Source organism: Triturus cristatus, chromosome 6 (genome assembly GCF_964204655.1).
Source record: "Triturus cristatus chromosome 6, aTriCri1.1, whole genome shotgun sequence".
NCBI lineage: Eukaryota > Metazoa > Chordata > Amphibia > Caudata > Salamandridae > Triturus > Triturus cristatus.
The window spans coordinates 1,795,353,353-1,795,369,792 of record NC_140589.1 but is presented as its reverse complement, the minus strand read 5'-3'; the positions used below and the strand labels follow the sequence as shown (position 1 = coordinate 1,795,369,792).

The following is a 16,440-nucleotide window of genomic DNA, read 5'->3' as shown; positions in this document are numbered from 1 at the left end:
CCACAAAGCCACCATTGTCTTGTTTTGATTGGACCAGATTTTGAGCCTCATGTCTTCACAACCTGTGAGTGAACTTTAAAGGGGCTAACCTGTGAAAGATGTCAAAGCCCAAACAGACATCATCAAACAAAGGAACATTCTGCAATGCCTATTGTTGGTGATATCCACAAATGCAGGACTGGATAAGGGGAACTGTATTTCTTCGGTACACTTTATGTGGTTGACAAAACCTCATCTCAGCATTCTAAACTGTATGCATGCTGTTCTCACTGCATGTTTCAACAGTGCATGCTATTTGGAAGCATAAGATCAATTATTTACATTGATTATATTTTCAGAGCTTTGTTCCTGGACTGGAAACTGATAATGCTGGCATTCAAAAGGCGATTTGCGACAAACACAATGAATTGAGGCAAAGCGTTGACCCACCTGCCAGCGACATGCAAAAAATAGTGAGATACATTTTACATTCAATATTTAAATTAACAAATAGGGATGAAATGTTAATTTCATGGATGTAAAGGAAAATATATTCACCTTCAGTATTTCTAACCTTATAGCAAATGAAATTCTTAATGTCCCTAGTGCATATCTCTAAAGGAGGCTGTTTGATATATTTATTGTAAGCGTTAGACATTTATACAATCCCACATTGAACGTGGATACCCATGCATGCCTGTTCATCTAATATTCTGAGAACACCAAAACCTGTTCTAGCTACACCATAACCAGTAGAGAAAGATTTCTGGTTGGGTAATGGAAAATCATTTAATTTGGTGGAAGTGACAAATTCTATGTCTGAAGATTCCCATTGAGTGAAAAATCCACCACATGGAATTAAATATGCCAAACCTTTGCTCTAGCATATTGTCTATCAAATGAAAATCTTCTCTTATTCAGGCCCTTCTTATCCAATTAAAGTAGTTCCCAGGGGTTAAACATATGTCGGTAGATAAGCCAAACTTCTACTTACCCCTGTGTCGTCAGACCCCACGCCAGACACTGAATGCCCCAAAATACTCCTCTTATCTTTATTTGACCTAAAAAGTTATAAAAGTACAGATTCAAAATTAAATACATTCATCATTAGAATATGTATCATTTGACATATTGTATGCAAAAAAGGAAAAAATTCATAAACCTTTTCAAGTAGAAACCTTGTCACCATATATTACAATTGGAAAAAAAACTTAAGGTTTCAATATAGTTCATCCTGTTGTTAGTGGTCTGCTTTGCCATGAAACTTCCTTGTCTCCAAAGCACTTTGAATAACACTAATTGCAGCTAGATAGCACTTTTCTGATAGAAGTTGCTTTAGTGCCTTCAGCTCTGACCGGCATTGTTTAATGTTAAATGATCTTCAAAGTCAGAAATAGATTATGTTTCCAAGCAGCAGAAAATAATGTGCCAAAATAAAAAACAGAGCAATGTCCTTTGCTTTGAAGGGTCATTGAATTGCCATAGAGTGCGGTTTCTAGAGGTGTGGACAGTACAAGAAAACAAAACAAGGTGGTGTATGTTGTTCAGTCTGAGACGTGTCATGTAAAACCTATGCTGAGGATTTTTTACAAAAAGGAGATAGGTTTCTCGTCCCTTAAATGTCAGTAAATCACTGTTAGAGAGCACAGATGTTTTTCACAACCCCGGGCTCACATTTTCACTATGATTGAGATACAGCTGTTTAACCTTCTCTTTGGTTTAGGCCCCATAGATTCCGGGTCTGAAAAGAGCACTGGAACTCCCAAGATCTAAAAAAATTATTTTATGCAACCCAACAACAGGGACAAACATTCTATTAGCATAGCTTGTGAAAAGTTTGTCCCCTGAATAGCACATATAGAGATCTCCAATAAAAGAGATTGGATTTTAATTTAATCCATGAGATGAGGAAGACCCTGCTCACTGTAGTAGACAAAGGTGGACCACCCACCAGGAACCGAGAGCAACCATTTCCAAAAATTGTTTTCCGCTCTCTGCAGGAGCTCAATCCCTGAGTGCCCCAGAACCCTGCTCCTTACAATACCAGAGATTCACATTTACTAATATGAGTGGGTAGCTTTTCTTTTATCAGCTTGTTCCTCACTTTGAAAGCAAATCTAAAAAGGGACGCAATCGATCTACAAAACTGCTGATGCCATAAGGTGTAAAAGTTACCCCATTTAAGAGAAGAATGGAATGGGACTACCAGATTAGTGAAGATTTGCACCTGCCTAACATGAGTCTTGTCAATATAACAGGCACGCTTTCTTGCGTTTTTTGTTCCACATATCATTGTGCATGACTTAGTTAGATTAGTGGTTAAATCCTGGTCCCTCGGAAAACCTGTAAACCATCCTGAAAGCTCTGGAGACCATTGGCAGTTCTAGTCAATAGGACTGAAGCATCCACATATTTTAGGACAGGAATTGGGAGATTGGAGTACAACTTTCCCAATGCTCACCAGATATTTCTCAAGCTGGTTAATTCACAGTGTGAATAGAAGTTCTGCCAGCACACAGCCTTAGCGCACCCCTTTTTCAGATTTAACAGGTCCCATGCTGTGACATCAGTGTGCATGGCTCAAAGTTGGAAAATGTCATACTCCTTCACCTCCATGATGAATCAGATCTTTGATCTGCTGACTGTATCAAAGGTGCAGTTCAGACCTATAAATGCCAAGTATACCCCACCTCCCTCTGCTTTTGTGTATTTTCTAATCAGAGTATAATTATAAATTGAGATAATGTTCAAAAGTCTGCATCCCCTGGCAAAAGTCAAGCTGGACCTCTGGAGGAATTAAATTGTCTGTGTCTCAAGATTCCAGTCTGGCTATGAATACTCTCTCTAAACTCATTATAGTCCATTTAAGCTAGCAGATTGACCAATAGTAGGTGTGAGCGCCCCTGTTACCTTTTCTATTTACAAATTGGGATAATCGTGGTCTTGGACTAGAATGGGGGGATTCCATTTGCCATGGCAGCCCTAACAAAATTTGTTAACATCAGGGCTCACAAAGGAATGTTATGTTTGGGAAGCCATTTGTTCCAGGAGCTATTCCAATGGTGTTTTTTTACGGTAAGAACAATCACAGAAACCTCAATGAGAGGGTTTAAAATGGTTGTAAGATGTATCTTCCAGGGCACCCTTAAACCCATCTTCATGAGATGCAGCGTAGACCTTGATAAAATGGTCCATCCAGATAACTTTAAGCATCTACATTTAATGACTGCAGTCCTTTAAAAGGAGGGGGTTGACAATCTTCCAGAATGCCCACTATCCCTGCTTTTGCTTGCGGTCATTAAATAATTGCAAGCTTTTTCGTTGATATCACTCTTTCTACAATCCAGTACCTCCTTATGCAATCTCCTGAAACCTCGTACTTCATTGCTCACACATAGCTTTTCTAGGGCTACCTTTACAGTTTTGTAAGCTGATAAACATGAGCTATCAAACCACTGAGGTGTTTTTGGGCCAAGTGCGGTACTTATATGTCATCAAATTTGTTAGGGAGGTGTATATGGATGCAAACGAGTTTAAAATCCTTCAGGTTCTTCCCTGATGTGTAAACAAGAAACATAGGCTTTAGAATTTGAATGAAACAGGTCCAGAGGTAGATGAGTTAGTGCTATTTTACTCCAACGTTTGTTCGGTATGCAATTTATTTCTGCCCCTTCATCTTTCCTTTGCTGGTGACAAACCATGTTCATCCTTTCTTCTGCCACACTAATCTCCCTAATAATTGCCCCCATGGTGCTTCTGCGGTAGCTGCTGATGGATGCTGAAGCCTTAGTAGGTTTTCCTTTCCCCTTGGATGTTTGTAGATTACCTCTTCCCATTCTTGTGCCAAGTCAAAAATCCCACATGCTTTCTATGAATATTAAGGATCGGTACTGAGGGAGGGCCCAAAACAGATTCTTTCAGCCTCAGACTGGCATGTCCCACGTGCGTCTGGGAGTGATGACCACACTTTACAAGGACATTTGCCCCTACTCCTTAGGGGCAGAGTGGGAAACTAGACCATGTAGTCTGCCAAAGCAGACTCCTTGTCTCACTCATTGCGAGAGCAGTGATCACGCTTTCAAGCCTTTTTCTCAAGGAAAGTCTACTTTATTGGCAAAAAGGGGGCTCCTTTAGTCGCTCTAGTCAATCTACTTATTTTAGGGCACTTGTTCAGTTTAATCCCCTGTACAACCATATTACTACCACAGTTGTCATGCCATGCATCCTCCCCAGCCCAGGCTCCCAGTGGAGGACAGACTCAGTGGCGACGAAGTTGTAACTAAGGCTCAGGGGAGTGATACTAGGTCCAACTAGGTTCAACAGAAAGTGTAGGAATCCTTAATTAATTTGGCAGTGGCTGTGGTATAGTCCACAGATGTCCCTTCCTCCTGCAGGCTAAATGGAGACCGTGCTACTAGAAGTAGTAGGATAGGAGGCTCCACGAGCACTGAAATTACCCTCTACAACATCCGGGCCATAAAACCACGAGCTCGAGGCTTATGACGCAACAAGGAATAGAAGGAACAAAACGCCAAATTCTGTGCTCTGAGGCTGGCCAGGTGTCGGGAATTGGGTAATCCAACTTGAGAGAATCAAACGGTGTCAGATGCTAGACACTGATATGATGCGGGTAGGTATGAGCACTGATTTAAGTGGCACATGTAATGTGAAGGAATATTCAAAAATACTCAAAATACATTGTTTTAGTTATGGGAGCATCACTCTCTGAGCTCTAGCCCTTTCAATATGGCCCTTCTTGAGGAACACACATTGACAGGCCTAAGCTCATCTCTGGACATCAATCTAGTAGGCAGTGGGGCAATGTTTTGCAGCTTCTCCACACAGGAAATCCCCACTAGGCAGCAATCAGTTTTCTGTATACATCAACCCTCGACCTGAGGACAGAAATTGCTGAGCCGGATGCATGGCTAATGACAATCAGAGTGATTTCTCCACCTTTTTGAGCTTAGAGACATGGTAGGTGATTCCAGGTCATAGTTGTCTGCTCTGCCAGATCACAAAAGTAATAAAGACCAAAATATATAAGCAAGTTGTCTGCTCTACCACAGCCCAACAAGAAACAGTGCTGGTGGCATTGGTGCAATGTCAAGAAGTCCCTGTAGACCTTGCATTTTGGGCTGGGTCCAGGACTAATACGTTTAGCCCCAGTCCTGTCTGCAGCTGCAACAATGAGCTGAAACATGGATGTGTGGGATGGGTGTGTTCTTTTAAAGTTGTAAATCAAGGAACTTGTGCCCCTAAGTTAAATTTAGGTGTCCAAATGTGTTTGTGACTTAGCCCCACAGTTTGAATCTTCTTCTTCACATAGTAATGTAATTGGGGATGGTCCTTTAATTGCTTCTCCCCACGTAGCAATGTAATTGAGGACCCACCCGGGATCGTATCTTCTACTAACCTCTTGAATGCTGGTAAGCCCGCCCTTTGTAATATCGTTTCATGGAATATTGCGGGTATCTCCTCCAAATTAGGCAGCCACCAATGGTGGGATTTTCTTTCAAGGTATGAGGTTATGTGCTGCCAAGAAACATTGACCAAGGAGGCCACTCATCTAAATGGGTTCAGGATGTTTCACACCCCAGCATTTGTTGGTCTGTTTGGTAAGGGTAAGGTTGGATAAGCACATACATATCGTGCACTATGAATGTAAAAAACATAACAATGCTTGCTAGTGAACATTATTTCCAACCAGTTAATTTGGACATCAACGCTAAACACTCTATTGTCTTGACTAACTTTTATATTAACATGCCTACAGAGCAAATAGGAACTGTTGTTCATAACATGTTGCAATTGTTGAAATCTGTGGGTAGCAATTTGGTAAGAGACATGACGTTAATATTAGTAGGGGATTTTAATCGCGCGCTATGTGCCAATGCTGGGAAGAATTTATGCGGAGCCCTAAATGAAGAAGGGGCATGCATTTCACACTTCCGGCATTCAACTTTAGGGGAGAATTTTAATGAATTAATCTTTAGCCTTGACTTAAACTTTGTTAATGAACTATGCCCAGCACCCATCCCCATGCCCTGGACATTTAATGGTAGAGGGTTTTTTTTCTACTATTGATTATGTTTTAATATCTAGTTGTCAGGCACACTGGTTACACTCCTTCTATGTCTCAGACAATTCTCTTCGTGACCATTTCCCTCTATGCTTGGCTATCAAACTACCTTCTAGCAAAATTAACGTGTCTAACAATAAGGATCAATTGTTAGAAAATCTAGCCATTGGGAGTGTTAATGGGTTTTCCCTGTGCTGGAATATGATAGATCAAGAAGCACTAATTACGACAGTGGTGAATAAGTGTAAGCTTGCTATAGAGACATGCCTGAGTGAAACAGCCGCTCCAGTCCACATCTTAGCCTCGTTCTCCATGATTTCCAATGCAGTAAGAGAGTCCCCCCTCAGACGGAAAAGTAATAATAGGAATCCAAAGGGATGGTTTGACTCGAGGTGTACTCAAGCCTATTCGCACCTAAAAAAAGAGCTGCATTAGATCCCGAGAAATCTGACTATGATAAGGTTGGCCAGAGCAATCAGGGACAGATAAACCACTCTGAAAAAGGAGGCGTGGGAGGCATTACACACAGCCTCTTTGGCTAAAGACAGTGCAGCATTTGGGAGAGCAGTCAAGGCACCATTCCTGCATGGTGAGAATGGCCCTTCCCTCGAAATTGCAATTAGTGAGGAACAATGGATTAACCATTTCTCACAAGTATATAATGGTGAGGTAAACTCGGTTGAGATGGATAAATATGTATGGGAGGATTACATTTTGGAGGCCTTACCCCAGCATCACGACCTACTATTTACTCTGGATGAGGTGGGGCAGGCACTTTCTGTTAGAAAGAGTGGTAAGGCTCCTGGACCAGATGGAAGCCTTGTAGACTTGTTTAAAGCAAATACTTCTCTGCTATAGTTCAGGTGCTTACTGCTAGCTGCAGCATTGCTTACCTGGGATGAATCCACGATTGTGCCCATTTTTAAAAAGGGGGATAGACAGGATCCAGGGTGCTACAGGCCAATATCCCTACTAGATGCAATAACCAAAGTAGCGGGCAGAATAATTTTAGAAGGCGTCCAGGATTAGGCCAAGGAGAACTCTGTTTTATCTGACCTGCAATACGGCTTTTGTTCCGGATTGGGGACGGTGGAGCAGGGTTTAAATGTGTCCATCCTGGTGGGGAAATACACGAGGGCTAAGAAGGTGACCCTGTTTTTAGCATTTGTTGACCTCACAGCCGCGTTTGACTGCATGGTTCACAGCAAGCTCTGGTCAATTTTAGAAGATATTGGAGTTGATGTTCAGATAATTTTTTTTTTAAATGTTTTGATTGCGATGCCAAGGCACGCGTGCGTTGTGGTTTGAAGGGCGAGTGCTCGGCTGCTTTCCCGATCAGGAGCGGAGTCAGGCAAGGCTGTGTCCTGGCCCCGTTCCTTTTAACCTTTATATCAATGGATTGGGGGAGGCCCTTCTTAAAGATAACCGCTGCTCCCCTCAAGTGGCCAGATGCCCAATACCTGCACTCTTGTTTGCGGACGACGCAGTGCTGATGTCCCGCACACAAGTAGGTCTCCAAAGAGTGCTTGATAGTTTTTCTATATGTATGAATGATCTTGGTCTAAGCATAAATTCTTCCAAGACTTTCATTATGCGTTGTGGCCCTGGCATCAAGAAACCTAGAGACATGTTTGTGTCAGGACAGAAGATTGGGGTAGCCAAGAGTTTTTCATATCTGGGTATTTTGTTTGCCCAAACGATAACTGGGCTCATAAAGTTGCAGCTAAAAAATTAGTACTCCTACAAACTACATCCGCCCTCACTACCCTTGCTAGGAAACTGGGCAAAAGACCACCAGTGGAGCTTATCGCTATGTATGAGGCAAAGTGTGTTTCAGCTGTAGTTTGTGGGGCAGGAGTCTGGGGGTTTACTGACATGCTCTCTATCCAACGTGCAGAAAATTCTTTCCTACGATACATTCTAACCATCCCTAATGGTACTTCAGCTTGTATATGCCATGCGGAGTTGGGGCTCCCCATCATCTCTGATTTAATAAAACTTGAGCCCGTGCTATTATGGCATAGGCTCTGGAGCAAAGAAGAGGCAAAACTGAACAGAGATATCGTTTTGGATACCCTGAAACTAGAAAGGGCTTCGAGGATCCCATGGATAAGATATGTCCGTAATTCTTTTTAAGATCTGGGCTATCTACAGTATTTTACTAACCCTAGTACCATTCGGTCAATAACCAGGAAGAAATTAAGAAAAGAGGGTATTTTGCTGTTGGACTCCATTAGAATGTCAGCGGAGATATTAAAACCCACAGTCCTGCACAACCAAATGATTTTAACTTCTTTTAACATCCAACCCTATTTAACCTTTGTACCAGGAGCGCATGACAGGTTCCTTTTAACCTGATTCAGGATGATTTTTTGACAGATTAGTCACCTATCCTAAGATGAACAATTGGGCTCAAGACCTCCAACCATGTCCCTGCGATAACACTTCTGCCCAATCCACGATTCATGTTGTTCTTTTTTGTAAATTTTATTCCTACGTCAGGAGTATTTATTTAGTACCTGTCTTAAAGTGGTTCGGCCTTCGACAGTGTCGACCAGGTTTTTTGGCATCACAACACTTGGACAACGAGCATAGTGTTTTTAGGATAGCAATTTTCTTGGGAAAGTGCTGAGTCAAAGGAAATGTATGCTCATTTAATGCCATATGAAAGAGGCTTATGCTAGCTTACCCCGTCCTAATTAATATTCTTATTGAATTGCGTGTAACGAAGAAATGCATTTTGTCTTTCCGCAATGTGTTTTTAAGACTGTTAGGTATGAGGAAAGTGATGAGATAAAGGAAATATATTCCCGCTTAATTGTTTTATATGAAAGAGGGCTATGTTAGTTTAATAGTGTTTTAACTAATATCTTAACTGAACTATTATTGTATGTAGTGAAATTTTTTTTATTTTTAACTTGCTTTTATGATTGTCTGATATAACAATCGAATAAAGCCTTCTTTTGATTTTTGATTTGATTTGAATAGTCCAAGTGTGACAACAGGAAATGTAGCCAGCAAGACAAGGACTCTATAGAAAAACAAGCAGCTGTTTGAAAGCAGAGACTTGCCATGCATCATAGATGTATTTGAGTCCACTGTTCATCATGACTGGCAGCACAAACAATGAAATAGCACTCTGTGGCTTTTGCCATGTCTTTTTCTTGCAAGCTTTGTTAAGTTCTACTGGAAACTTTTCAACTTTGAAAAGGTACAATCTATGATGTTGCAGAAGGAGAACCAGCACAGACAATTCTGTATTCATGTTGCATTGTATATAAGAAACTCTGCAAAAGTAAACCTACAGATACAAATTATGCATACATTCTCCATAGCGACTATCATAGAAATTACCTAGCAAGGCAGAGAAAATAATGGCACAGACAAGCTTAAAATAGGAATGCTTGCAACACTTCTAAATAGAGAAAATGGACGGTCTCAAAGCTTTTTTGCAAAGAAAAAAACATTGGCAAAGCTAGGTATAAGCCATATGTTTTGGATCTGCCAATCCAATGCTTGTTAGAAATGCATTTGTCAAACTAGCACAGGATACATGTGCTATAATCCTATTGCAATTTTATTGCCAATATTACACCAGCCCAATAAACAATCACGTTGCCACTAATATATGTAAGGATTTGGTTCCTCCTTAGCGTTTGTGCTGCCAGTCATTTTAACCCATTACCACACACTCATTGACTCACTGTAAAATTGTAAAAAATTGTAAATTGATACTTGTATAGCGCTCTACTCACCCGCAAGGGTCTCAAGGTGCTTGTACGAATACCACTGTGGAACCCATCCTGGCTTTCCCTGTGAGGCGTCCACTCCTGGGCACCCCCAAGGTGGAGGCCAGGCATCCTTAGCGTTGTGGGGGCCGTTGTGGAGATTAAGCTAGCTATTGCCCAGAGTTGCAGAGTAGGACTCCATGATTGGAATGGCACCGAGGCGAGAATTATCAGGTCCGTGCAATTTTGAGCCCAAGACCCGCCGAGGTGGGGAATTGAACCCTGGTCCCGGGCTAGACCTCTGCATCAGGGTCTGCCGCTCTAATCATTGAGCCACACTTCTCCACTGTCACACTAACTAACGTCTCACAATAGCTCACTCAGGCCCTGCACTAAGGCTAACTCATACATTCACTCACTGTCTCACACCAGCTAACTCAGTATGCTCACTTGCAGCAAGAAACTCATGCACTCACTCACTCTCAATAACCTCCCACTCACAGAGGCTCACCCTAGAACCTTACTCATGCACTCACGCACATCAACACACATGCATGATTCAAATTTGAAATGTATTTATTCATGCACAAATAATTAAAATCTTTGCATGACAGTCCATACTAATTCTAAAAAATGATATGTTAACACATTTTCACTCAATTTATAAAACTCACAAGGTTTAAAAATCATGGAATGCTAAGTATGACATATTTTATTCTGTGATTTTAATATCTGAATAAACAGGGCCTTTCAGTGATTGGGTTCAGTCTTTTTTCTGCATGTGTTAAAATTGTTCAATTATTACAAACAGGATCATTGGGATTTAGAAAAATGAATAATGGCCTGCTGCATGCCCTGATATTCCATTGATTAAAGGGCTATTGCAGCAGTGTTATTTCATTAGAGAGGACAGGACAAATGCATGACCAAATGAGCATGCTCACTGTAGCTGAGCTTAAACCAGCTCACATATGACCTGCCCTGAAATTACCACATTAATGCACCAGGTTGGCAAGTTTTCAGAGTGCTCCTTGTTTGCAGTGTGCCTAGGTTTGACGCTTCGTTTCTTTTATATGAAGTCTTGAGTGGCACAAAATTGCCCCAGCAATGGAATTCCCTTCCATATTAAAAACAAATGCCCCATCATTATAATCAATAAATCCACAAGAAACAAGCTTATGCTAAACAAATGGAGCCTTTCAATGCAAAGCAGAACTGACCCCAAAAATAGATGGCGTTGCCTCAGCTGATAACCTGCCTAGTAGGCATTGTGCCAGTAGCAATAACCCACAGTCAGTGATGTTACAAAGCATGATGGGGCTCCCATGCAGAAAGTGGTGAAGGCATCCTGAGACTCCCATATCTTACGGTTATACAAGACATTTGTTTGAAACAAGTTCATCTGAAGAGTTGTGGTCCCGTTCACCGCAGAGGGTGCAGGAACCAGCATTATGCCCTTGGCCACAGTGCAGCCTTTCTCATTGCCATGAAAGTGCTGAAAACCCTGTTCTTATGATGGATGAGGTGTTTTTTTGCTCCAGGCTCATGTAACACTTTCCATCTTTTTCCTCCCCTCAGCCTTCTGCTGAAACCACCCACCCTAGGCTTTTATTACGTTCTACTTACTTGGTTCAGCTGCTTGCAGTATAAGTGTCATTAGGATCATCCCTCACTCCTGGTCCTAGCTCATATATGGCCCTATCCCAACTGACTCCTGTAGCATCACCTTGTTGTTTGCTCCTGTAGTAGTCCCTGCTTCCTACCTGGCTCAATAAAGTGCCCTTCCCCACTTTTTTGTGAGGCACTCTACCCTGCAGCCCTGTAATGCTTTCTGTCTCTAGGCTCCATGCTCTCTTCCTTTCTCTAGCCTCAAGCATTGCCCTCTCATCCCTCTGGCTTGGATTATTTACTATATGATGCCGTATTGCCTTCTAGCCACACCCATTAATGTAGTAGGTAAAAAGAACCCCCACACATATCCTGTTTCTTTGTATCTGCTATGACATTTTGTGAATGTGGACCAAGGCATTTGAGATACCATTCTGCACTAGTCCTGCAAGACTGTCTACGGCAAAGGTCTAAACCACGCTTGAAGAGGCGGTAGCTAAGGTTTTGACTACAAGCGTAATAAGCAGGAAAAATCCTATAAACAAAAAGACAAGTCAGTATCCTCATACTTTTATAGTGAATCTGCTACAGACATGGGGGCATATCTACAAGGCGGCGATAGAAAATTATCACCGCTTTTGCGGCCGTTTTCAGCCGAAAAGCAACGATAATTTTATCGCCTAATCAGCAAGGTCACGCTATTGCGTGAAATCTTGCATTAGCGCACAAATTCTTAACATCCAGCTTTGCATCTCTAATGAAATGCAAAGTGGGCGTTCCTGACCTGACATGACTGGAGAAACTCCTATCATCAAGCCCCACGCTATGAAGCATAGCGGCAGGAAAAGTAGGGATAACCCCTGTTATCTCTACTTTCCTTAAGCCTGCTTCAGGACTGACTTAGCCATGATATCCTATGGAAGGTGGATATCATGGCTAAGTATGTGAGGCCCTATCATCAAGCTAACGCCAAACTTTGGCAGTTAGCGCTAGGATTTTTATCGCTTTTGAGATAAGCGTTGCTAATAGCACGCTATCTTAGCGATAAAAATCCACGCTAGCCGGCGATAATTATCCTAGCACTAAGTGCGTTTAGCGATAATTATCGCCGGTTGTTGCTGATATGCCCCATGATGAGTACTTTCTGATCTGGGAAGTATATTGTGAGAGAGGATTTGTCCCAACGTCTTTTTCATTTTGGGGAGTACTTTTTTTTTTACATTTCTTATTTATTAAAGACAATGTATCACAGGCAAAATACATTCCACAAGCATTTCTATCTGTATTTCACCCATCAACAGTGTTCCCACTAAGTACACAGTTCGCTAACAAGATGAACACAGTGCACCTCCTGACAAGCTAGTAGCATGCTATTCTGACTCGTGACAATGTCTAAACAGTGGCGGGTCACAGATCTCTCCCCTGTAGCTGTTCCACTTATTCCACACTTGAGTTCACTTGTTGGGGCAGCCTCTTGAGATATACTGTTTTTTCAGTGAACATACATTGACCCATATCATTTTCCCACAGTCTCAAGAACTGCAGTTCCTGCGCCCCCCACATTGTTGTGATATTACTCTTTGCAATCATCATCCCCAAAGACACCCATATTTTCTCTTTGGTATTTAAGTCAGTGGGGTTCCATTTATTTAAAAGACACAGCTTTATATTGCAATCAGTCGTAACGCCCATCACTTCTGTCATACACCTTTTCATCCTTGCCCAGTATTTCTGGATTGCTTGACATTCCCAGAGCATGTGTATGAATGTGCCATTCTGCCCACATCCCCTGGTACAGTCTGCATCAGTCCTATAGCCCATCTTCACTAGGGTCGGCCAGAGAGGTATATTCTATGAAGTTAAATGAGCCTGAGCCTGGAAGAAATAGCTGTTTCTCTAAGAGAGGCAAGAGCCTCTAGCCATTCCCCATCATCCAGCCCACTACATCATGGTCCCACTTGGTTCTGAGACGGAGGAGGGAGTCAGGCATGTTGTTAAGAAGCTTCTTGTAGTTTAGTGATATTGCCTTTTCGGGAAGGTGTCCATCCAGAATCCTATCCTCTAGAGGGGATGACTCTGGTGGGGTCTCTCCCCTAGGTATTGTCGTCTGTAGCGCATGTTGATAAGCCTAATAAGTCCCACTGGTCAAATCCTTTGGTAAATCTGAGACTACCTAGTTGCACTGTGTCCCAGAGTGAGGTGGCCAATGTAATTTTGTCATTCCAACCCATACTAGTCGTGGTAGTCTGCCACACCCCATGCGGTATGTCAAGTGGGACCGTCAGCTTCAATTTAGAGGGGTTGGCGTACAGCACACCCTTAAAACTCCCACCAGGGAGTAACCACCTATCCATGTTGAATGCCATATCAGTCTGTGGGCCATATGTACAGTGATTTACTGCGGTGAGTTGTGCTGCCCAGTAATATTTTTTTATGTCTGGGAGGGCTATACCCCCATCATACCATTGATATTCGAGGTGGCTTTCCCTTCCATAGGAGCTCTCTCAGGGCACTGTCAATAGATTTGAAATAATCCGCTTTCACCAGTCTGGCATATTCTGCAAGGCGTAAAGAAAAAAGGAAGGGACATCATTTTGAATAAGGCTGCATGCCCCAACAGGGACAGTGGAAGCTTCTTCCAATGAGTGACGTCGCTTCTGAGTCTTTGCAGAGGGGGAGAATATTTTGATCGTGAAAAAGTGTTGAGTCTTTGGACATGTGGATCCCCAGGTATTTGAAGCCCGTTATGGCTTCAGAAATAGTAAACCCCTTGGGTAAGATTGGTGACTGGCCACTAAGGACATAGAGAACCGATTTAGACCGATTGATAGTGTAGCTGGAAAATTCTGCAAAGACTATGAATATGTGCAGTACTCTCTTTAGGGAGGTCGCCGGCGAAGCCAGGTATAGTAAAATATCATCCACATATTGCGATATGTGGTCCTCCCAATTCTCAGTCCATCTTAGCCCTCTAATAATCGGGTCTTTCCGTATCCACATTTCCAGGGGTTCTAGCATGAGGGCGAAAAGCAGTGGGGAGAGTGGACAACCCTGCTGAGTGCCTCTTCCAAGCATGAACGTTGAGGATGCACAGTTGTTAACCACAATTTGAGCCTCCAGGCCGTGTACAGGAGGTGTATCCAGCGTAGAAAGCCAGGACCAACCCCTATCTTCCTCAGTACAGCAAACATGTACTGCCATTCGATTGTGTCGAACACAATGGCTGCGTCAAGAGACACCAAAACGGCATCTTCTCATATCGTGTCAGCCCGAGCGAGCACCCCGTGCAATCTTTGCAAGTTAAGAGAGGTATTCCTGGCTGGCATGAAGCCAGATTGATCGGGGTATACTAGCTTAGTGATCAAAGGCAGCAAACGGGTGGCAAGTAATTTGGCCAGTATCTTGGCTTCTGCATTTAGCACTGAGATCGGTCTGTAGGAGGGGCAGGGATGTTTAGGTTTACTACTCTTGTGGATGACCACAATTGTGGCCAGATTCTGATCTACTGGGTGCGATCCTGCCTCGCAACTTCCGTGGAACATGTTTATCAGATGTGGTGCAAGTTTACTGGGGGTGAGCTTGCCCAGTTCAATAGGCAGGCCATTCGGGCCTGATGCCTTGCCCGAAAGCAGGTCTTGGATAGCTTTCTCTAATTCCAAGATTTCAAGGTCTTTTTCTAGGTCTAAGCGCACGTCATCAGAGAGCTTCGATAAGGGGATATCTTGCAACATCGAGAGTGCTTCTGTTTCAATGTATGTCGTTTGCGACATCTATACCCTGCAGTAGTGATCATGGAACTCATTCACAATGTCTTGCAGATCTGAAATAGTTTGGCCAGACCCCGTTGTGAGTTCCACCACTACTCTGTTTGCCTGCTCTCTGCGATCGAGCCAGGCAAGCAGCTTCTCTGCTTTGTCGCCCACTTTGTACACTCTGCTGAGTGTCGCCCTGTGTTGAGCCTTGGCAGCATCCGTGGCTACCATTAAATAAGCCTTTGTTTCGTGTCGAAGTTCACGCCTTGTCTCATCGGAGCTAGCCCCTTGTAGTTTCCCTTCCAGGTCTAAGATGTTGGTTTTGAGTCTCAGCAGCTCTTTTTTTTCTCTCTCTTAGTGTTGGCAATCTGGGAGAGCCGTCCCTCTCATAACCGCCTTATAGGCCTCCCATAGCACCCGTAACAAATCTATCGAGTGTTTGTTTTCAAGGAAGTAGTGTTCCGAGTTGTTAACAATCTTTTCGTGGATTGTGGGGATTTTAAGGTACCAAAGGTTTATAGGGGCTATCCTTCACCTGTGTGGCTCCCCCACCTCGACCCGTGCCCAGAGTGTAATAAATCTCATGAACTCTCAATTGATCCCCTTTTGGGATCAGATCTTCATTGGAGCAAGATTTCTGACAGATCCTAGAATAGTGACTCTATCAGACAGGAAAAAAGTGAACATTAAGACCAGTTCTCGAAGCTGTTGACAATGGACTACCCAAAGGTGGCAGCTTGGGTATAAATTCAAGGGAACTTAGCTACAAGAGAGTTATTAGTCTGTGGGCAAGATGCCATCTGAACAAATGGATCAGACACATCCTTCAGCACTGGTCTCCTATTTCCCAGGACTTGTCAATCGGGAACTTCTGTGGTGGATGAATTCCGAGAACACATATTAAAAAGTATTTCTGTATGTCCACTGATTCCAGTGAAAGAGGCTGTGCTGCATGGCCTATGCCCAGTAAGGCCAGTGATCCAACAGGAAGGAGCCAGACGTGATCTGGCTGCCTCACCTGGCATTCAGTCTTCGGCTGTGGGAGAAACTGGTGGTAATCAGAACAGACAATATGAAGACCAAATCACATATCAACCATAAGTAGGAAAGAAAATCACTTTCATTTTAAAAGATTACAGAGCAGATTTCTGCCTGGGCCCAAGGCAAGATCAGCTCTCAAGCAACAGGTTACATCAATATAGTGATAAGGAGATAAGGAGGTGGTATTGGGCATAGTAAAGGCGCAAAGAAAATATTCACTAGCAATTAGATTAGTCACACTATTTGGGGA

The 16,440-nt window shown here is 42.8% G+C and overlaps 1 protein-coding gene across 1 annotated transcript in view; it reads left to right on the top strand.

The window, feature by feature from the left end:
* Positions 1-16,440, top strand: part of LOC146822021 (cysteine-rich secretory protein 2-like) — a 106,602-nt gene that overhangs the window by 21,660 nt on the left and 68,502 nt on the right. The window contains exon 3 of the mRNA XM_085613122.1: positions 339-452. Within this exon, the coding sequence (XP_085469248.1) occupies positions 339-452 (114 nt within the window). The remainder of the gene's footprint in view (positions 1-338; positions 453-16,440) is intronic.